At 45.8% G+C, this 23,728-nt stretch overlaps 1 protein-coding gene across 3 annotated transcripts in view; it reads right to left on the bottom strand.

The window, feature by feature from the left end:
• Positions 1-23,728, bottom strand: part of ABLIM3 (actin binding LIM protein family member 3) — a 148,599-nt gene that overhangs the window by 59,808 nt on the left and 65,063 nt on the right. For all 3 annotated transcript variants that reach the window (XM_081233978.1, XM_081233976.1, XM_081233977.1), the window contains exons 4-7: positions 15,858-16,041; positions 13,871-13,983; positions 6,192-6,318; positions 2,384-2,477 (exon numbers count right to left, since the gene is read on the bottom strand). In XM_081233978.1, coding sequence (XP_081090104.1) covers positions 2,384-2,477; positions 6,192-6,318; positions 13,871-13,983; positions 15,858-16,041 — 518 coding nt within the window. The remainder of the gene's footprint in view (positions 1-2,383; positions 2,478-6,191; positions 6,319-13,870; positions 13,984-15,857; positions 16,042-23,728) is intronic.

The raw sequence follows: 23,728 nt of genomic DNA, 5'->3' as shown, positions 1-23,728 counted from the left end.
GTAACCTTGCCCCACACCTCACAGCTTTTTCTCAGCCTGCGTATCCCTACCTGCTCTGTAGAATCCGCCCAACACGCTGACTGACTCCCCATCTTTTCCAGAGCTCTGTCCTCTCATCACCCCTTCCCAATCTCCCCCCACGTCCCGACTGCTGCTCCTCGTTCCCTGACAACTTCTCAGCCCCTTCTGCCTCCTGTAAGCAGCCGCTCCTCAAGGCTGCCTTCAGCCCACTTCTCTTCCTCTCAGAAATCCTGATGACTCCAATGGTGCCGACTGTTATTCAAATCCTAGCATTTTTGAGACTGGTCCCTCCAGGCATGATCTTTGCCCCTGAGCTCTGATCCACATTCTCACTGTCCTCTTGAAACCTTCCTGGAATTTCGGCCACACCCCACCCCGAAGAGAACCTGATATGTTTCTGCCCGGATCAGCTTCTTTCCCTGACACCCCCAGTTCTGCGGATGGCAACACCAGACTTCCTCTCACCTGGGCTTGACACTTTGGTTCAAGTTTTGGCCTCTTCTCCTTTGATGGTTACGTCTACAAGTTGCCCCATGGTTGCAAAGCTACTAGAATTCTACTTCCACAGTGCTGTAGACAGGGTGGTTGCCCCTTCCACTGCCACTGTACCTCCTGAGTCCTTCCTGAGGGGTCAAGGGCTCCTCGCTGGTCTCCCACTTCCAGTTTCTTTCCTCTAAATTTAGCCCACGTACATCACATTATCCTCCCTAAGATGCAGCTGGAAGCAGGTCACTTCTGCTTGGCCTTTCTACAACACCCCTGCCCCTGTTGCCCCGTAAATGACAAACTCCTCACCCTGGTATCAGGCCCTCAGAAACCTGGGCCCAAGCCCTCCCTATGCTTCTGTTTCATGCCTTTTCCTCCACATCTCACTCCTACAGCTCCTTGGAAATGCTTGATGGTTTATCCACTCTGTGCATTTGTTTATCTTATTCTCTCTGATTCCCTACAATCTTGTAAAAGCAATCTTACTACATTGCTCTTTGGTTTAAAATTCTCCAATGGCTTTCCACCGCACTTGCTAGAAAACAGAAACTCCTAAACAGGTCTACAGAGCTTTATGTGACATGCCCTTTATGATATACTCCATCCCCCTCTAGCCCTGATTTACAGAACTCAGCCACACTGGCCTTTTTCTCTGTTCCCTGAAAGGGTCAAGCTCACTCTTCCTCCAGCTCTTCACACGGCAGCTTCCTGCTCATCCTCAGGGCTCAGCTTCAATGCATCTCCTCAGAGAGTCCATTCCTGGTTGCTGCACTTTCTCCTGCTGAGCCGAGATGCGGCTGCAGAATCCTTCTCAACACACTGCTGACTCCAGGTAACCACAACCGACTGGCCAGATTTGTCAGAATTAATGATTCTGTTCGCAAGGCCTGACCCAGTCTGTCGTCCCTCAGCCACTGTCACATGAGAAAACTGAGGCCTAGAAAGGCAAAGATACTCACCCAAAATCTGAGCATAAGTTAGCACCCAACTGTTTCTACTCTTAGGCTACTGTTTTTCATTGGCACCAAACTCTTTCCTGTTTCTGGTTCCTCAAGGTGGGTGGTTCCAAAGCATAGGAAGACAGCTTCCTGGGCCCACAGGGTGTGGGAGGGAAGGCCAGGAAGGCCAGCGAACGAGGGCTCAGGCGAGGGCTCAGGCAAGGGCTCAGCTCAGCAATGGTGCTGCAGGTTGTCTGTCACGGCAGAGTGAGCTGTGTATCAGAGGCGGAGAAGAGCTGTTGCCATGGTGATGGACCAGCCAAAGAAGGGCTTAGGGAATAGGCTGCTAGACAAGCTGGTTCTTAAATCAGCACATTACCAAATGCTTAAAAAATAAAGCAGGGGGCTTCCCTGGTGGCGCAGTGGTTGAGAGTCCACCTGCTGATGCAGGGGACACGGGTTTGTGCCCCGGTCCGGGAGGATCCCACATGCCGCGGAGCGGCTGGGCCCGTGAGCCACGGCCACTGAGCCTGTGCGTCTGGAGCCTGTGCTCCACAACAGGAGAGGCCACAGCAGTGAGAAGCCCGCGTACCACAAAACAAAACAAACAAACAAACAAAAAGCAGGGTTGGGAAGAAAATCATAATTATCACTCCCCAGTAATCGAGCTGGGTCTGAATCTAGAGAAGCAACTGATATTTCCAACACAGCATTTTTGGAACAAGGAATAATTTTGCCCAGCTCCTCATTTTGGGGGTACCCAGAGAAGGTTTTCTGCTCAAGGTTATGTAGCAAGCTAAGCTGGGGTAGAGAAAACGGGGGAGGTAGAGGCTATGGAAAAAGGGGTGTGGGGTGACTCTCCCCTTCCTCAGGGATGACTTTTTGGAGTCACAGGCCATCCTGCCCAAACATCTTCAGAGTTACTTGTACCCACTCACCTCCAAGACCCTGCCACTGATGTATCGGTCACAAGTCTCGCACTTAATGCCAAACTGGGAGTGGTAGTCAGACTCACAGTATGGAACGCCATCCCTGCAAGAGGAAATCCACACAGGAAGAGGAAGTTAGGGGGGTTTACGGGGGTGTCACGTGGAGCTTCCCAGACCTTCCCACAGGCAACTGTGACTGGGCCAAGATTAGAAGCACTCAGGGGGCTGTTAAAAATGCAAATTCCCCAGACACCCTTCAGATACACAAAATCAGACAATTCCTGGGATGGGGGGATGCCAGGGAATCTGCATCTTGACAAACTCCCTGAGCATGCCTGGGAACCACCACTCTGCTGCTGGCTGTGAGTGTCCCTTTTCCACTCTTCTTCCTCTCCCTCCCCACAAATTCTCCAGACCTACTTTTTCCTTTACCCCAAATGGCTCTTTTAAAAAAAATTCATTTAAAAATTATTTTAAAAATAAAATTTTATTTAGAATAGGTAATATTTGCATTTGGCACATTCTAGAGGCACAAAGGGGAAAGTCTTTACCCCCTCTCAGCCTCTCCCAGTTTCCCTTCCAGGAGGTCATCAATATGATCAGTCATCTGATTGTGCCCTTTGATCAGTAGAAAACAGGAACCCTCTCTCCCCGACCACCTCCTAAGTGCTCCATTCTTGCCCAGTGCTGATAACTTATTGGGCAGTAATAAGATTACTGTTAGTTATTCTTATACGACCCTCTACTACTAATAGCCGTTGATATTTATTGCTTGGTGTGTGCCAGGCCCTCTGAGGGCGTTTTACATAGGTTATTTCATCTAATCCTTGCAGCAGCCCTATGAGGTTGGAATTATCAGTCTCCCCACTGTATGGATGAGAAAACCCAATTCAGATGACCTAGAGCTGGTTCAAACCCAGACGGTCTGGTTTCTCCCAGACTGTCATGAGAATTAAAGGACATGGTTCCAGCGTGTCCCAGGGCTTAGCACAGCGCCCGGCCTAGAGTGAGTACTTGGCAAATGACAGCTAGGGGAGTCCCCATGATTGCTGAGAGGGGTCTTCAAGGAGGATGTTTGGGGCTCAGCTTTCAAGGGCCCATGTGGAGATGGTTGGAGCATCAAAGAGCTCAGCCCTGCTCCAGCCCTGCCTAGCTCTAAGGACCAGATCTGATGACATCTCTCTGAAGTGCTGATGCCATCTTTCGTACGTAACAGAACTCACGCACACACACAGAGGCCTAAAGAACAGGCATGTCCAAGCTGCTGCCCCGCGGGCACTGCTAGGAGCCCGCCCTGGGCAGCAGAGCCGTCAGTGTTTCCTGAAGGAGAGTTGGCAATGAGGACCCGTGCTCAGCAAAGTCACCAGGTGACACTGTTGTTTGTGGGTCCACGAGACAAGCTTCCCCCTCCCCCAACCCTTCCACACTGTGTGGGGATGGGAGGGTGACCCTGCAGGGGGATAGTCATTTGTCAGGAGGTGGGGACAATGAGCTAGCAAAATTTGGGTATAAATGCCAACACCTCCTAATTTGGACCCATGAGGTTGTGAGGCCTTCGGGAATTTGAAATATACATGATTCTAAAAAGATGCAGATGGTAAAAATTAACATTTACCCGGTACTGATTAGGTACAAAGCACAGATCTCTGAGCCCTGACACGACCCTACGAGGCAGGTCGTCTTCTGAGCCCTGTTTTTATAAATGAGGAAACTGAGACTCAGAGAAGTTGAGTCTCTTGCTGAGGTCAGGTGGGCTGGGCTTCTAACCTGGGCATCAACGCCACAGCCAGAGCCTCTAAGCATCTGACACTATGCTGGCAGATGAATGAAGAGCCCAGAGTCCGGCTGCAGAGGCCCAAGGCGTGGTGGGCAATCTGGGCTGGATCTGCTTGCGAGGCTCTCTGAGCAAACCCTTACTCCCCCAGAGAATTTGGACTTAGGCTCACAAACTCAAGGACTCCTGGCTGGCGACTCACCAAGGGCACTCCTTACTTGGCAGGCACAGAGGTGCATGCCAAACTCCACTAACATGGCCTTCAAAGCTCTCGGGGCTGTGACCTCAGCTCAACCTCTGCAGCTTTGGACTTCACCTGTGCACACACCCGAGTTCCCACAAACAGGATGGATGTGTCCAGCACCTCCCTGCTCTTGCCCAGGCTGGGCATTCTGCCTACAAGCTTTCCTTCTTTACATTTTCAAATCTTATACCCCTTTTCAAGGTCTGGCCCAAATATCACCATCTTCCATAAAGCTCTCATATATTCCAGATTCCACTTCTGCTAGTTAGAAGTGAATAGTCACAGCCCTTCGCTTAGACCTCTGACACAGACAAGGGTCGTCTAGCTAGCATCTATCTCCCTTTCTGCCAGCAGCAGTACCTCGCCTGGGTTTTCCTGGGAACCACCCCTTCGCACTCGCAGTTACAAAGAACTCACAAACAGCTGCTCTCTGGCTTGAGGGCTGAGATTCTCCTGGCCAGTGATTGGTCAAGAATGGGCATGTGACCCAGCGGTGGCCAAATCAGAGGCAGCTGTGGGACTTTTGCTGGAGTTCTTGGGAAAGAAGCCTCCCTCTCTCTGCCAGGTTTGCGAAGCTGCTAGAATGAAAGCCTGGAGCTGCTGGTGATCATCTTTGCTACCATTTGGGGAGGGCCTGCTTGAGAATGAAACAAATGCAGAGGAAGGTAAAGCTGAGAGGGAGAGAGAGACACTTCTGAAGTACTAATTACATCTTTAAGCCCTTGGATTCATCCATGCCAGAAGCCAGAATGCCGCTGGCCTTCCCATTTCTATGAGTCAGTAAACTCCCATTTTTGCTTTTTAAGGGAGTTTGAGATGGGTTTTCTGTCACTTATGATTAGAAAGGTCTTAAAGAACAGAACTTCTCTTGAGCTCTCAATCACATATCCCCTGGAGGCACAGTTTCTTATGTATATAGCTTATCTCTCTTATTTTTTGATAGCAGAAACCATGCATGCTACAAATTTACATGCTCACTGTGTCCTAGCATCGGGCCAGAGATACCTGAGAAATGTCTGGATCATAAAGTGTCAAAGCTGTGAGGGTCTGTGGCCCTAATTTTTTTTAGGTACTTGAGTATGCAAACGTGGTCACAAGGGCCTAGCACAAGGGGGCTTGTCTAGTGCTCAGTGTGCAGGCTGGGCCATCTTTCCTGACAACTGTGTGTCCATCATCTCTTATCTCAATTCATTCAACAACTGTATTGTTGACTATGGGTTGGGCATTGTGCTACACCAGCAGAGAATTAAACAAGTCCCGCCCTGGTGAGGACAGACACTAAATATAATCATTGGAGCAAATTACTTACTGCCTGAGACTCAGTTTCTACAGCTTTTCAAATGGGGATAAATATCTCATGGGGGTAGTCATGGGACTTAATGTGATAATTCGTGCACAGCAGTTAGTACATTCTTTGTCCACAATAAAAGCTCAATAAATGGTAGCTAGTATTATTAACCTTACTAAAAAGTTAACATGGATAAATATACAATTGCAAATGGTGTTGGCCTGTACAAAGGAAAAGAATAGGGTAGAATGAGGTCACCTCTGAGGAGAGGGTGTGGGACCTGAGACCAGAAGGGAGGAGCAAGCATGTGCAGAGCAGAGAAGAGCATCTGAGGCAGAGGAAGCACCGCGTGAGGGCCCAAGGTGGGTGGGGTGCTGTTTGCGGCCAGAGTGTGGTAGCTGGATGGAAATGGAGGGAGATGCTGCTGGGGACTCAGGCAAGGGTCATGTGCAGCCAGGTCTGGGAGCATGCAGAGGCCAGGCGGGCGGGGCGGGGAGGGGGAGAAACCCACTTGCTGATGTACTCCCCGGTGAGGATGATGCTGCAGGTCTGGCATTTGAAGCAGCTGACGTGCCACTGCTTGTCCAGAGCCAGGAGTGACTGGCCGTGCTTGATCTCCTCCTTGCACCCAGCGCAGTCTGCAAAGACAAGAGGATGTGCTGAGCAAAGCATCCTGGGCCCCTAGAGCCCTGCCATCATCACACACCTGAGTCAAGGAAACCCCTCCTGGAACGCCAGCTTTTCCACAACTGCTCCCACCCTGGCACTGGCACCTGTCGAGACTCTGCCAGGTGAAGGAAAGGCCAGCAGAGCCCTGGCCTCTTGACAAGTGGTCTTGGTGTGAGGGAGAAAGAAAGAAAGACCTCCCAGGGTTCCTCCAGAAAGTTCCCTGCTGGTCATCCTGACAACTGTTCATCCAGAATGGACCCAGCACGGCTTCTGCTCTCGAGTTGCTAACTAAGCTCATTCAAGTCTCTGTGACCCAGAGACCTGCAGTATCAGTGTCACCTGGGAGCTCAGAAATGTGCAGCAATGTGGGCCCCACCCAGATCGACTGAATTATTTATTTTTAATTATTTTATTTTATTTTTATTGAAGTATACTTGATTTACAATGTTGTGTTAGTTTCATGTGTACAGCAAAGCGATTCAGTTACATATATATGTATAGATATTATGTATATATTATATATATATATATATCTTTTTCAGGTTCTTCTCCATTATAGGTTGTTACAAGATACTAAATATAGTTCCCTGATGCTATACAGTAGGTCCTTGTTGCTTATCTATTTTATGTATAGTAGTGTGTACCTGTTAATCCCAAACTCCTAATTTATCCCCCTCTTTCCCCTTTGTTAACCATAAGTTTTTCTATGTCTGTGAGTCTGTTTCTGTTTTGTAAATAAGTTCATTTGTATCATTTTTCTAGGTTCCACATATAAGTGATATCATATGATATTTTTCTTTCTCTGCCTGATTTACTTCACTTACTATGATAATCTCCACGTCCATCCATGTTGCTGCAAATAGCATTATTTCATTCTTTTTTAATGGCTGAGTAATATTCCACTGTGTGTGTGTGTGTGTGTGTGTGTGTGTATATATATATATATATATTTACACACCACATCTTCTTTATCCATTCATCTACTGATGGACATTTAGGTTGTTTCCATACCTTGGCTATTGTTAATACTGCTGCAATGAGCATTGGGGTGCATGTATCTTTTTGAATTAGAGTTTTCTCCAGATATATGCTCAGGACTGGGATTACTGGATCATATGATAGCTCTATTTTTAGTTTTTTGAGGAACCTCCATACTGTTCTCCATAGTGGCTGCACCTATATACATTTCCACCAACAGTGCAAGAGGTTCCCTTCTCTCCACACCCTCTCCAGCATTTATTGTTTGTAGACTTTTTGATGATGGCCATTCTGACTGGTGTGAGGTGACACCTCATTACAGTTTTGATTTGCATTTCTCTAATGACTAGTGATTTTAAGCATCTTTTCATGTGCCTGTTGTCCTTCTGTATGTGTTCTTTGGAGAAACATCTATTTAGGTCTTCTGACCATTTTTCAATCGGACTGTTTATTATTTTGATGTTGAGCTGTATGAGCTGTTTATATATTTTGGAAATTAAGCCCTTGTCACAGACCAACTGAATTTTATCAAGATCTCCAAGCACAGTAGAGTTTTGCTCAATGGCAAGGGCCCTGTTTGTGATTTGTGTGTTTTGTGGTTAAATGTATTTTCTTGCCTAGCACCGTGCTCAGCACAGAGTTAAGAACTCAAAGAAGATTTGCTGAATGAGCGTGAATGAGCAGGCCTCATAGCACTCAGGCAAAGGACAGAACTTACCACACACACCTCCTCCCCAACTTGATTATATACCAAACATTTGCCTCCCCAAGTAGCAAGGATTAAAGAGTCTGATGAGATCATTCCAGAGCAGAAAGGTGCCCTTGCTCTCCGTTCCCCTCACCCTGGACTGTGCACTGGGGCCAATATTGAATGTAGGGGGCCCCAGAGTCTGCCTGTTGCTCAATCAGTGCCTGCGGAGGGGCAGGAAATAGAGGCAGCGTCCAAGATACTTGGGAGATGCGGGGAATTCAGGCCTAGCCGACCGGATGTCCCACTCTGGAGGAGGAAAGGGTCATTGTGCAAAGTTTACCAGAGGACAAGCCTGCCTCCTGGCACCAAAGCAAATGCATACTTGGGAGCAGTGGCGAGAAAAGGGACGGCGTATCAAGTTGGGAGAGGCTGGCTGAAGTTCTTACATCCAGCTGGGAGCCTGTCCTGGGAGAGGAGATGAGGTGTCCATGTGTCTAGGAAGTGGGTGTGCCCAGCAGGCTGTGGGGAGGGTCTGGGCCCTGATGAAGTGTGTGTATGAGGCAGCTCCCACAGCCCGCCCCTCCTGGCCACACAGCGCCTTTCTAACGTCTCTTAGCACAAGCTGCGGGCAGGAAGGTCTCCCGTTGCAAAATGCTTCAAGTCCCAGGCCTTCAAATGGGGGCTGGGAGAATCGTTTTAGGATTTCTTCTCTCCTGGGATAAGTCTACCCCCACCCCATCCTGATCATCACAGTCTTCAGAATGTCATAGTTTAGAGAGGTCAGGTACCCCCTCCTCTTTTTTTTTTTTTTAAATGTTAACTATCATTATTTTTAATAGTGTTTATTTAGTTTTACTTGTTGACAGTTTGCTTTATTTATTTATTTATTTATGGCTGTGTTGGCTCTTCATTTCTGTGCGAGGGCTTTCTCTAGTTGTGGCAAGCAGGGGCCACTCTTCATCGCGGTGCGCGGGCCTCTCACTATCGCGGCCTCTCTCGTTGCGGAGCACAGGCTCCAGACGCGCAGGCTCAGTAGTTGTGGCTCACGGGCCCAGTTGCTCCGTGGCATGTGGGATCCTCCCAGACCAGGGCTCGAACCCGTGTCCCCTGCATTAGCAGGCAGACTCTCAACCACTGCGCCAACAGGGAAGCCCCCCCCCTCCTCTTTTATAGACAGATGGCCTCTGAAGTGACTTGCCCATGCTCCGAACAGTAAAACCCAAGGGCTCAGGCATCTGGTCCAGCTTTCTAGGCCACAAATGCTGACCTTGTGTCTCTGTGGGCCTCAATGATAGGGTTAAATGATTCCACAGGGGCTCAGAGTTCACAGAGCATTTGGCCAAAGTCCCACCCAGTACAGGAATCTACAGCATTCTCAACAGGGGTGGGCACCTTCCTCTGTGTCATCGCTTCCAGGGGTGAGCAGTTCACCCCCTCTTGAGAAAGTCCACTTTGCCTTTGGACAGGTAAGATTGTCATGACTACCTTTTTTCTTCTTTTTTTTTTTTTGCCTGCGCCAGGTCTTAGTTGCAGCATGTGGGATCTTCATTGTAGCATGCGGGCTCTTAGTTGCAGCATGCATGTGGGATCTAGTTCCCTTCCCAGGGATAGAACCCAGGTCCCCTGCATTGGGAGCACAGAGTCTTAACCACTGGACCACCAGGGAAGTCCCGTGACTGCCTTTTTTATATGGAGCTGATTCCTGACTCCTTGTGACACCCCCTATTTTATGCAATCAAGAATAATCTACCTCTTCCCCCATGTCAGTTTCTTCAAATATTTAATGATAACTCTAGTTTCTCTCTTCTCCTTTATCCCTTGCACTTCACTTTTCCTTGCTTGACATGGTCATTCACTGAGCAAATTCACTTGTGGATTCCATGGAGATAGACATGTTATTAGCCAGCAACACCACTGTCTATCTTTTCAATAAACCTTATTTGAAGAGCTGTATCCTTTTGTGGCCACAAAAGAGATGAGTTTCATCTCTTTAAGTTGCAGCGACACATCTGAGATGAATTAGCACCTTGAGTTAAAATTTAGGAGATGGTACAGTGTAGTAGTTAGAGGTTGAGCTGAGAGGTTAGAGTGAGTGGAGAGAGGCTGGCCGAGGGGAGAATCCCAGCTCCCCAGCTGACTAGTTGTATGACCTCAGCTTCCTCATCTGAACATCTTCCTTACAACACTGGTGTGAAGATGAACTGAAGTCAGGCCTGGAAAGATTTTGCACAGTGCTTGGCATGTATATATGCAAAGAGTGGCTGCTATCGTTATTATCCCATACTCTCATGTTTTGTTGTTGTTGTTTTTTGCGGTACGTGGGCCTCTCACTGCTGTGTCCTCTCCCGTTGTGGAGCACAGGCTCCGGACGCGCAGGCTCAGCGGCCATGGCTCACAGGCCCAGCTGCTCCGCGGCATGTGGGATCCTCCCGGACTGGGGCACGAACCCATGTCCCCTGCATCAGCAGGTGGACTCTCAACCACTGCGCCACCAGGGAAGCCCTATTCTCATGTTTTTAACTCATACTCTGTGCATTATCCAATCTCTGATATGAGGTCAGAAGCAATATTTCTGATGTAGGGAAGGTCTGCTGATGCCTCCTGAGAATTCTGGCATACCTGCTCCACACGGTTTTTCTTTTCATGTTATACTGCTCATCCTCCACTGTACTGGCTTCATATTTATCAGGACCTTTTCCTCCCTCTTCTCTCAACTTTCACTCTTGGCCACCCAGTGGAGCCTCAAACACCCCATCCGGGAGCCCAGGTCTGCTGTAATAAGCAGGCCACACCCTGTCCCAAGTTGGATTCTGTGGAGCCAGCTGTCCACTCCATTCCTCATACATTCCTCTTCATTCCAAAATTACAACCTTCAGCTGGCAGAAAGTACGATGCCACCACTTGTTCCTCCTAAATCCCTCAGTTTACTGGAGACTCTAAAGACCTCAGACAACTATTTTTAGTTTTTTTGACTGTGTCATTCATTCCACTTAGATCAGCAAAAATAAGTGGGTTTGTGAGTCATAGCAAGCTCCCCACCTTGTTTTAGGCAACTAATGCAGGGAGACAGGACCCTTCCTATTAGCAAGTCATGTCTCTGGTATAGGGTGTTAAGGAAATAGGCTCCAAAGCCAGACTGCCTGGGCTCACATTCCAGTTACATTACCATTATCTGAGTGACTTTGGGCAAGTCATTTATGCTGTTTGAGTCTTAGTTTTCTCATCTAAAAAACATTACTCTTATCTCCCTCATAGAGTTATTATAATGATTAAATGAGATGTTATATATAGAAAACTTAGTGCAGTGCCTGACCACAGTAATGGCCAATCAATGTTAGCAATAGTGATGGTGGTGGTTTTGGTGGTGATGGTGGTGGTACTATTGCTGCTGATTCTTCTCAGTGAGGTCTGTGCAGTGCCTGGCAATAGTCACAGTCAATCAATGTTAGCAGTGGTGATGGTAGTGTTGGTGATAGTGGTGCTCGTAATGATGGTGGTGGTGATTGTGAAGACGGTGGTGGTGGTGGTACTTATGGTGGTGATGGTGGCGATGCTACTTCTGCTCCTGATTCTTCTTGGTGAGATTTGTGAGGAAACATTTCTTCCGCCTGTGATAAGTAATACAATTCTTTTCTCTTGACAGTTCCTAAGTATTCTTCTTGATCTTTTTTGAGGAGATACTGCTCCTGCTCTTCCAGAATGTCTTTACATTCCAGGGATGAAACTTCACACTCCTGTAGCTCAAAAATACAGCAAGTTTTCCTGCTTTCATTTTCCTTCTCTATGATATGTTCTTCACCTTAGCACTCTCTTGAATCTTGTTTTAGTTCCCTCCATCCTTGGGGAACTAAGCAGACCTTCCAACTTACCCTCAAGTCAGGAGGCTGCCTTGCGTTTACAGCGTGGACAATGACCACCTTTGGGGAGAAAACATTTCTATGAAACATATGCCCTGTAGATCCACACATTGATGTCTAGACTTCATGAGTGACAAGATGAGCCATGATCCTAGGCATCCCCCCGGATGTGAGCACTGCCCACGTGCTCACTTGCTCTTCTGTACTCACTCTACTTCACCTTCTTCACCTCCTGATCTGCAGAATTATGGTGGACACAGCCTCTTCTTGTGGACATGCTCCCATGCAGGACTCCCGCACTTAGCTGAGGAAATCTCCCACCTGTCTGAGATTCCCCAAGGCACACAGTACATGCAACACAGGCTGAGTGAAGTAATAGCAGATTCAGGAATCTTATTCTCAGTTCTCCTTTGGTATGTTTCCTAGACTAAACCTCCAAGCCAACAAAATCCCTCACTTTATATTTAGAGAGCATTTTACACACTATGACGTATGTTAGTTTGATTCCCGAATACTGATACATTTGCTTTCCACAAAGTTGGGTAAACTGAGCCACAGGGAGGCTACGTGATGGCTGTGCATTCACACAAAAGGATGGCAGCCTCCTGACTCCGGCCGGCTTCCCTCTATGAACTCACACGTGGTGCCACTGGTGTCTGGGCGCCTTGGCAGCATCAGCCATGGCGCTGTGGTCCTGCATCTCAGTCTTGCTGTCATTCTGGATGATGCTTTCAAGGAGTTATGAAGGATAACAGTGTGTGCACTCAGCCACCTCAAGGTGGAAACCTGATCAGAGCGGCAAATTTTTCTTGAGCCCCACCGAAGATACTGACGGAAAGTCTGGGAGCAGATCTGATTCAACTGAAAGAAAGGAAGGGCAAGGGAGGGAGCCTCCCCACTGGCTCCCATGCTAATGGAGCCCCCGGGAGCTCAGCCCTGCTGACTTGGGGTATTCCGTGCTCGCCCTCCTCAGCCGGACCCAGCCTCAGCATGCTGACTCTGCTGGTGCCGTGGCCAACAGCCCCCATACCACACAGTGACGCCGCACAAGACGCTAATGGGCTTTCATTGATTCTGCCGACAAGGCCAGTGAGAGTGTCACGTAACATGAAAGAATGCCGGAGCTTAGCTTGGCTCACCGAGACCCAGGGGGCTGTGTCTGTGTGTGTGTGTGGGCACATGCAGTCAGTGGCCTGATAAGGGCATCTTGGAACAGTGATTTGGATATCTTACAGCTAGACACGTTTGAATGGAATGGACATTCCACAAATCAGAATGACTGTTCCGAGGCACTATTGAGCCTCAGTTCCCCCCAACTCCCAATCTATGTTTTGGTGATAGAACGTGACCTTTACGATGGCCTGCCAAGTGTCCTCCTCATCCCTAGACAGTAGTTCTCAGTCTTAGGAGCAGCGAATGAATCACCCAAGAAGCTTACTAAGATGGTAGATTTCTAGGTCCCATTCCTAGAAGTCCAGAGTGGGCCCAGAAATCTGTATTTTTATAAGTCCTGCAGTGAAGCTGATGTCACAGTCCATGGAACACACCCTAATGGACACTAGCACAGCCCTTGTGGCCTTCTCTCATATTCCCTCTTTTGTTAAGATATGTCTGCATATTCTTCTTTAGTGGATTTGTAAAAATTGACAGCCACTGGTGGAAAACACTTGATCAGCTCTGTTGGGATGCCCTTGGGAGCGTGGACCAGAGGGGAGATAAGGAGCCCTGCTCATCCCAGGAGAACCACCCAAGTGGTCAATACGTGGCACAGGCCATCCCTGTTTATAGTTGGGCAGCCTGTTTTCCCTGCGTTTGTGCTTTGGGAAGTTTGTGAGTCTGGGCTATGTGCCAACTGGGTCATGCTTCAGGAGTCCTCCAGGGTGGGAACCTCCCCCACTTCCCTCCAGGCTGCAGAAGCAGTTAGCGAAGCTGGGACAGGAAAGCCCTGGGAGATGGCACCCGTGGACGGCGACGTGCCCCGTGGGGAGGACTCACGGCTTGGTCCACGGATCTTGATGGGCTTACTGCTCGTCATGGACTGGGAGCATGTCTGACACAAACATTCCTTCCCGCTGAAGGTCACCTTGTCTCCAATGGGGAAAGGCTTCCTGCAAGAGGGATGAAGGAGAAATTCAACACCACCTCTCTAGAGGGTTCTGTGTCTATAGGTGACTTGACAACACATGTGCTTGAAGACCTTTGGTAGCACACACAGCACACATAGAGCACCAGGTACATTCAAGTGCTGTTCACGGGGTCAGGCTAAACCACTCAGTTAGGGCCAGGACCGGAACTGGAGACCCAGTTGGGCCATTTACATGATTTTTAAACACTGGGCAAATCATGACACTTATTTGGGCTTACATTTCTCTTCTATAATGAAGAGGCTAAAAATGTCTCAGAGGTACTTCCTCTTCCTGGAAGGACTTCTTCCATCCCAACTTGACCTATCCCCTGTACGTCAGGAAGAACTCATTCACCTCCCCAACTTGCCAAAATTTCCTTCTTTCATCCACAGGAAGTTTAGACATCCTCAAAGAGCCTCTTCCTCTGCTCGCCTGCATTTGCGCAGTTTGAGTTCCACAGCTCAGGGGCTCAAGCTCGTCATGTCCTGCCTCCCTAACTAAATATAAAGCGCATAGAACCCTCAGCACAGCTGATCCCATCACACAGCAGCTCTTGCTCGAGCGGTTTGGGATGCCTGTTAATATGGACTCTGAGTTTATGCCCCCGTAAGCCTGCAGTGGCTCCACTGCCCTTACATTAGCAACAGGAACAATGGAGGGAGTGCCAGGGAGGGAGGGGAGTCGTGTTCTCATCACAGCCCAGGCACTGACTCATGGTAAAAGGACCCGGCATGACCTTGGGAAGGTGCCTATTCTCCATGGGGCTTCACAAAACCTCCACTTTAGACCATATGGACCCTACTGTGCAAACTTCCAATGGTTCTGGGATTCCAGGTCTTAAGGGTTGGATGGATGGATGAATGAATGAATTCCACTGGGTGATAATATTTTCTTATGCACTGTGTCGTTCGTCTCAATCAGAAACTCTAATCGGTTAGTTACTCTTAACTGGTAACAAAGAGGTGGTTATTTTACGAGGAGAATAATTAATCTATAAATGACTTTCCCAATTTAAAAATGCATACATATACTCCAATCGTGCTTTACTTATGACTTAATCAGAGCAGCCCATTAAATTTTAACGTATCTGTGGGCAGGGTTGAGGTTTTCTTTATTTTTTCATCTCCTTATTATGGTGCTTAGCATACACTGGGCCCTTAATGTAGATTTGCTAAGTTAACAAGTGACAGGGATGCTGAGGGTGGGGAGGAGGGAAGGAGTGAGCTTTCTATCACCTATCAGAGGTCTTGAGAGGCTAGATAATGATCATTATGATAATGAAGAGAATAAAAGTGGACACAATTTGGTACCAGTCATTGAGAGAAGGTCTCTCTGCATGTACCATCTCATTTATCTTCATGGAAACCCAATGAAGTTGGACTGGCTTTGATGTCGATTCACCAATGAAGCTGAGGCTTACAGAGGTGGGGTCGCCTGCCAGGGTCATGGAGGAAGGCTATAAACAGATATCCCAGTACCGCATGTGGCTGAGGGTGTGAGAGCGTGAGCCAGATTCATGGATTCCAAATTGAGTTTTGAGAGGCCAGGGCCCTCAGTGGTTCCTTCAGGGCCTTTTGATGGGAAGTGGGAGGCTGAGTGTTGGGGCTCAGATCCTTACGCTGCCTTCATCTCGGGACAAACTAGTGTTTTATACTAGATCACGTTTGACAAACAGGATTCAGCCGCTAAATGTTTGAAAATCACTGGCCTGTCAGGTCCTTCCACCCCTGAGATTAGAGGATGCAAGTGTCCAGCACAAAGCCGAGTAAGCCCCAGATCTGCCTGGGAAAGGCCATTTCTTCCCTTCTGCAGGATGCCAGGCAGAGGGTCCCCACCCCCGCTGGCCTCTTGCTCACCTGCACAAGCTGCACACGAAGCACTTGGGGTGGTAGGTGCGGCCCAGCGCAGAGATGACCTCGCCCGTGATAAAGTCCCGGCAGCTGTCACAGCGGGTGCCGTAGAGTTGCTGGTAGTCCTGGGTGCAGATGTACTCCTGGTTCTTGAAGAAGAAGCCTGACTGAGCCAGGCCACAGCCACACACTTGGGGAAACAAGGCGGGAAACAAAGGCAGGTGAGTCCAGGGAGGCTCTGCAAGCATGAGGTTCTCGCTGGGGACAAGGCTACTGTCTGACTCAGTCGTAAGTGGCCAGAGAATGGTGACGCATGGGACCTCATGGGCCTTTGGGGCCAGTGCTCCTTAAAGGATGGCCTGAAGACCACTTGCATCAGAATCACCTGGCGGTCTTCTTGAGATGCAGCTGCCTGGACCTGAGTCAGACTCCCTCGGGTTGGAGCCCAGGCATCTGCATTTTAGCACCTCCCCAGCTGATCCTGATGCATGCTGAGACCACCCATGCTATACAATCCTCTCAAAAGATGGAGGAAAAGTTTAAAGCCATGTGGCTCACGCAATGCAATGCAGCTGGTGGTATCATGAGTTTGATGAAAGAATCATTCAGTTACAAATGCCCTGGGCATTTCCTATGTGCATGAGTCTGTGCTAGGTGAAGACAAGTTAGGATGGCAATGGGATGTATGATTTGAAGATTATAATCCAGCTTCACCATAGCCATAAAAGGTAGATCTGTTCCCAGGCAGGAATGATAAAACACAATCCTTGAACTCCAAAGAGCTAACAATGGATGCAGAGGGAAGACCACATAGAACATACATCAGTGGGGACAGGCCATGGGCTGGTGCAGGTAGCAAGTGCTGTGAGTGGGAGGAATCAATGAAGGCTTTCTGGAGGAGGGAACATCTAAGTTGAAGTGAAGGAATGGAATGAGCTAAAGCACAAAGGCAGGAAACTGCAGGCGATATTTGTGTGGAGATGGGGCTAGGGTAAGGGTGGTGTTTTTAGAGAGTGGAAGGCAATATTACAGGAAAATATTGCCAGGCCAGTTGGAGGAAGAGGGGCCAAGTCCAGTTTAAGACGTTTAGGCTTTGTGGGAAACTAGGAAGCCATGGATGGTTTTTCCCCTAGTTTTTAAAATCTTAAATTATTTTGAAAAATCTCAGACATATACAACAGTAGAGAGAAGATTATAATGATTCCCCATTACCCAGCTGCAGAAATGATCAATTGCACTGATGACTTCTGAACAGAGAGGCAACATGATTTCATAAGGTACTTTATAAAGTCTTTTGGGATATCCTTGTGGACAATATGAAGTAATATAGGGCAGATAATAGAAGAGCAGGTGGACAATATGAAGTAATATAGGGCAGATAATAGAAAAGCAGGTGGATATAATTATAGGTATCTGAACAACTGAATCATGTGGGACTCCCCTCCCCCAAAGGACTTAGAAACGTGGGAAATGAGATTTCCCTCTGAGAGTTAAGTTATGAAATGAACACATAATGGGAAGAGCAGAAAGAGGCTAAGTTTCTTCCAAGAGATTGAACTGACTCTCAGAGCCACCAGAACTGCTGAGTTTATTGATCCAGCTAAAGCAAGGATGGGTCAGCCAGGAAGGGGCTGGTCAGCAATCAAAGGAAGGCACTGGAGAGCTCATTCAAATCCCGAGACCAGCTCCCCTTGTTCTGAGTCTGACAGTTTGACTTTCTACATAGGTTGCCTCTGTGAGAGAAGCAGCTGATCAGGGCAACATGAACTAGTACAACAGAGAGTTACAGCTCTTGTTTATGTTACTAAACAGGCACTTGGGTTTTATACGTCGGTTTCCCAAAGACGTGGTTAGCATGACTCAGCTTTACCAAGCATGATCCATGGTGGGGAAAACAACAAGATGGTTTCCAAGCCTGTACGTGCGAGGACCTGGCCTGGACTGGGTGACATCACCCCAGTAAATACTCTCTTATCTTTAATAGGGAACACTGTTTTGCAAAAGCAGCCAGGTTAAAAGTAGGAGGGACCTCTAGGTGAATGTCAGAAGTATTTTGCAAGTGTTTGTTCACTCCGCAGGCCAGAGGTAGGCTCCAAGGGCCAAGGTGAGGGAGGAGGGCAGCTCCAAATGTCACAGCACCAGGGGAAACGGTCTAGGACCATGAGAGACTCTGCTCTGGGAGTCAGACCACCTAGGCCATCTAACTCTCTGGGTGACTCTGAACTTGGTCCTCTGTTGTCTGGGGCCTCTGTTCACGTCTGAGTAAAGAGCAGAAACTGGACAAGAAATGACCTGAGATTTTCTTCTGACACTGACATCCTGTGAGTCTAGGAGCAGGTAGGGCTGACTATATGCCTAAACATTTTAAATTCCATGTGAGGTCGAGCTGGCAGCCGCTGGAGACCACCCCTGCAGAGAGGCAGGGCTTATGAGTGGAAGTGGTGCTGGTGGTGGTGGTAGGTGGGGAAGGGTCCAACTTTCATCAGGCTTCATGAAAACTCATCACATCAAACAATGCCCGGTCTGGAAGGCAGGCAAGGCCAGAGGACAGGCTGTTCTGGGATGTGCAGGTGGCAGATCAATTGACTTCATGGCTGTGGAATTAGTCAGGTCATGGCCTACAACCTCATTGGAAACAGCCCCTGTTTTTTCCCTTCTTTTCTCTCCTTTGTGTCCCCTGCCAATTCCACTTCCAGAGCCACCTCTCCCAGTGGAGAAAACCAGGAGGCCATATGAAAACTTGGAACAATCAGTTCCTTCATTTCCCCCAAGGAGCTGAAGGAGGAAGGTAGAAAGGATGTAAAGGTTGATAAGAATCCCAGGGGTTCCTGAAAATACAGTGGGGAACATGGGGTGGGAGGAAAGCTGGACCAGCACGACAGATGTATTTGAAGCTGAGCAGAGCTCTTCATTCAAATAACAGGAAAGGCCATGGAGAGGGTCTGTAGTATGGAAGTGATGTGGAATTAATACATCCAGGGCAGTCATTATTCTGTGAATCAGAAAAATATAGTCTATTAATTAAAAGAAAGATCATATAGTCTGACAATGGGACAGAATATGGGAACTCAGAACTGCTTCCAGGAAACACAGAATGCTTACTGTAAACATAAGGCCTAGGACAGGACATGCACACAGCCCACACTGTGTTTCAGTGGAAAATGTACTGTTTTGAGGGTCACTGGACCTTCCTCCATATTCCCATTCTAGCACTCAGGTGCTGTGTGACTTTGAAAAAGTAACCTCACCCCTCTGGAGCACAGTTGCCTCATTTGTAAAATGAGGGGGCTATGTGGTAACTGAGGACACATCCAGATCTGAGAGTCTAGGATTCTGTCATAATAATTCTGTTGATTTTCAACTTTTCAAATGAGACAGTCTTACGGAATTTCAAAATCAAAGTGTTAGAAGGGCCCCTGAGGGTGATCTCATTCATTATTTTAAACATTTAAATTGTGAAATATATTATACATACAGAAGATGTAGTAAATATATACGTACAGTGTAAAGAAGCATAATAAAACACGCTCCCAGCTACTCACTACCGAGTTTATGAAACAGAACATCACCAGCAGCTCAGAAGCCTGTTCCCGTCTCCCTAAGAGCACCCTGCTTCCCACACCACGTCCCAAATTGTGTTTATCATTCTCTTGCTTTTCTTTACAGTTTTACTACCTTTGAGGTATCTACAAACAATATATTGTTTAGTTTTGCCTGTTTTTGAACTTTATATGGATGGAATCATACTGCATCTACTCTTCTGTGTAATTTACTGCTTCATTCTCTCAGTATTATGTTTTTGAGATTCATCCATGTCGATGCATGTAGTTGTGGGTCATTCATTTTCACTGCTGTGCTGTATTTCGTTGTCTGACTATATCACAATTGATCTATTCCACTGTTGAAGGACATCCAAGCTGCTTGTGGTTTTTTTTTTTTTCCTTTATGGAAATGCTGCCTTGAACATTCTTGTATCTGTGAGGTGATGTCTCACTGTTTTCCAATAAGTTTTTCCCATTTACATTCCCATCAGCAGTTCTCATTAAGCTATATTATCACAGATACCAGGTAACACCTAACTTCTTATATTTAGTTAACATGGTACAGGTGAAAGGATGTTCTATTGTGATTTTAAATTTAATTTCCCTGATTATTAATGAAATTGAGAATGGTATTACCTGTTTATGGGCCATTTGTGTTTTCAAGGTTTATCCACATGGAGCATGTATCAGTATCCCTTTTCTACTGCTGAATAATATTCCACTGTATGGATATACCACATTGTACTTATCCATTCACTGGCTGATAGATATATGAATTGTTTCAAACTTTTGACTTTATGAATAATATTGCTATGAACATTTGTGTACAAGTTTTTGTGTGAACATACGTTACTTGAGCGTAAGTCTAGCAGTGGAATTTGGAATTGTTGCAGTTATATGGTAACTCTACATTTACCCCTAGAGGAACTGCAAGATTGTTTTCCAAAGCACCTACACATTTTACATTCCCACCAGCAAGGTATGAGGGTTCCAATTCCTCTACATTCTTGCCAACACTTGTATTATCTGCCTTTTTTGATTATAGCCAACTGAGTGGGTGTGAAGTTTATCTCATTGTGGTTTTATTTGCATTTCATTGATGGCTAATGATGTTGAGCATTTCTTCATGTGCTTATTGGACATTTATGTAACTTCTTCAGAGAAATGTCTATTCATATCCTTTGCCCATTTTGAAATTGGATTGTCTTTTTTATTATTAAGTTGTAAGTATTCTTTATATAGTCCAGATACAAGCCCTTTACCAGATATATGATTTGCAAATTTTATCTCCCATTCTGTGTGTTGCTTTTCACATTCTTCATGGTATGTTTTGAAGCAAAAAAGTTTTTAATTTTGATGATGTTCAAATTATCTATTTTCCTTAGTTGTTTGTGCTTTGGGTGTCATGTCCAAGAAGGTTTTGCCTAACTAAAGGTCACAAAGATTTACTCCTATATTTTCTCTTAAAAATTTTATAGTTTTAGCTCTTATGTTTAGGTTTTTGACTTATTTTGAGTTAATTTTTTTGTATGATGTGAAGAAGAATGCAACTTTTTTTTTTTTACATATATATGTTCAGTTTTCCTAGCATCATTTGTTGAAGACTGTTCTTTTCCTATTGAATTATTTTGGCTGCCTCAATGACATTCAACTGACCATAAATATAAGGGTTTATTTTTGCACTCTCATTTCGACTCTATTGATCTATATGTCTATCCTTGTACCACATTGTTTTGTTTATTTGTAGCTTTGTAGTAAGTTTCGAAAGTGGGAAGTTTGAGTCTTCCAACCTTGTTCTTCTTTTTCAAGATTGCTTTGGCTATTTTATGTTCCTTTCAATTCCATATGCATTTTAGAATCAGTTTGTCAATTTCTACAGAGAAGCAAGTGGGGATTTTATAGTGATTACATGTGTTATGAACTGAATAGTACCCTCCCCCAAATGCATATGTTGAAGCCCCAAGCCCTAATGTGATGGTACTTAGATAGGTGGCCTTTAGGAGATAATTAGGTTTAGATGAGGTGATAAGGATGGGACCTTCATTATGGGATTAGTGACCTCATTACAAGAGACACCAGAAAACTTGCTCATTCTCATTCTCCCTCCCTTTCTCTCTCTGCTCCTCCCTCCCTCCCTCTGTCATATGTGAGGACACAGTGAGAGGGTAGCTGTCTGCAAGCCAGGAAGGGAGCTCTCCATAACCCGACTATGAAGGCACCTTAATCTTGGACTTCCAGCCTCCAGAACTGTGAGAAAATACATTACTGTTGTTTAAGCCATCCAATCTATGTTATTTTGTTATGGCAGCCTGAGCTAAGATAGCACTAAGTTTGTAGATTGATCTAAAGAACACTGCCATCATAACAATGTTAAGGCTTCTGATCCATGAACATGGAATATTTTTCCATTTACTTAGATAGTCTTTAATATTTTTTAGTTTTCAAAGTATAAATTTTACACTTTTGTTAAATTCTTCTTCTTTTTTTCAGTGTAGCTCTCAAAGCTTTTCCAGATCTTTATTATTTAAGAGAACATATCACCCCTCCTAGGTATATGGACAAGAGAAATCATATACATGTTGACCAGAAGACACATAAAAGAATGTCTATAGCCACATTATATGTAATGCTGGACACAACTCAAATGCTCATCAACAGTAAGAAGAATAAATTCATGGTGGTATAATCACACAGTGGAACGTATAGTAATGGGGATGAACAAACCATAAATACATGAAACAACAAGACTGACTCTCACAAACAAAATATTAGCACAGGAAGCCAGATGTAAAAAAGTACCCACACTGATTCTACTTATATTATGTTTACAACAGGCAAAACTTATTTATGATGTTAGAAGCAAGACAGTGGATACTTCTGATGGGGGGCAGTGACTGGTGGGACATGCAAAGTAAGTTTCTGGGGTGCTGGTGACGTGCTGTTTCTTTTTTTGTTGTTGTTGTTGTCTTTTGTTTGTTTCTTTTGGTTTTTTGTTTAAATTTTAATTTAATTTTATTTATTTTTTTATACAGCAGGTTCTTATTAGTCATCAATTTTATACACATCAGTGTATACATGTCAATCCAATCACCCAATTCATCTCACCACCACCCCCATGCTCCTGCCGCTTTCCCCGCTTGGTGTCCATACATTTCTTCTCTAATCTGTGTCTCAATTTCTGCCCTGCAAACTGGTTCATCAGTACCATTTTTCTAGGTTCCACATATATGTGTTAATATACGATATTTTTCTCTTTCTGACTTACTTCACTCTGTATGACAGTCTCTAGATCCATCCACGTCACAACAAATGTCCCAATTTCGTTCCTTTTTGTGGCTGAGTAATATTCCATTGTACATATGTACCACATCTTCTTTATCCATTTGTCTGTCGATGGGCATTTAGGTTACTTCCATGAGCTGGCTATTGTAAATAGTGCTGCAATGAACATTGTGGTGTATGTGTCTTTTGAATTAAGGTTTTCTCTGGGTATATGCCCAGTAGTAGGATTGCTGGATCATATGGTAGTTCTATTTTTAGTTTTTTAAGGAACCTCCATACTGTTCTCCAGAGTGGCTGTATCAATTTACATTCCCACCAACAATGCAGGAGGGTTCCCTTTTCTCCACATGCTCTCCAGCATTTGTTTGTAGATTTTCTGATGACGCCCATTCTAACTGGTGTGAGGTGGTACCCCATTGTAGTTTTGATTTGCATTTCTCTAATAATCTGTGATGTCGAGCAGCTTTTCATGTGCTTCTTGGCCATCTGTATGTCTTCTTTGGAGAAATGTCTATTTAGGTCTTCTGCCCATTTTTTCATTGGGATGTTTGTTTTTTCAATATTGAGCTGCATGAGCTGTTTATATATTTTGGAGATTAATCCTTTGTCTGTTGATTTATTTGCAAATATTTTCTCCCATTCTGAGGGTTGTCTTTTTGTCTTGTTTATGGTTTCCTTTCCTTTGTTTATGGTTTGTCCTTATGTCTTGTTTATGGTTTCCTTTCCAATAAATACTTTTGCTGTGCATAAGCTTTTAAGTTTCATTAGGTCCAACTTGTTTATTTTTGTTTTTATTTCCATTACTCTGGGAGGTGGATCAAAACAGATCTTGCTGTGATTTATGTCAAAGAGTGCTCTTCCTATGTTTTCCTCTAAGAGTTCTATAGTATCCATTCTTAAATTTAGGTCTCTAATCCATTTTGAGTTTATTTTTGTGTACAGTGTTAGGGAGTGTTCTAATTTCATTCTTTTACATGTAGCTGTCCAGTTTTCCCAGCACCACTTATTGAAAAGACTGTCTTTTCTCCATTGTACATCCTTGTCTCCTTTGTC

The sequence above is a fragment of the Mesoplodon bidens genome (assembly GCF_964165515.1).
Source record: "Mesoplodon bidens genome assembly, chromosome: 4".
In the NCBI taxonomy this organism is placed as follows: Eukaryota; Metazoa; Chordata; class Mammalia; order Artiodactyla; family Ziphiidae; genus Mesoplodon; species Mesoplodon bidens.
This window is presented reverse-complemented; position numbering and strand designations above follow the sequence as displayed.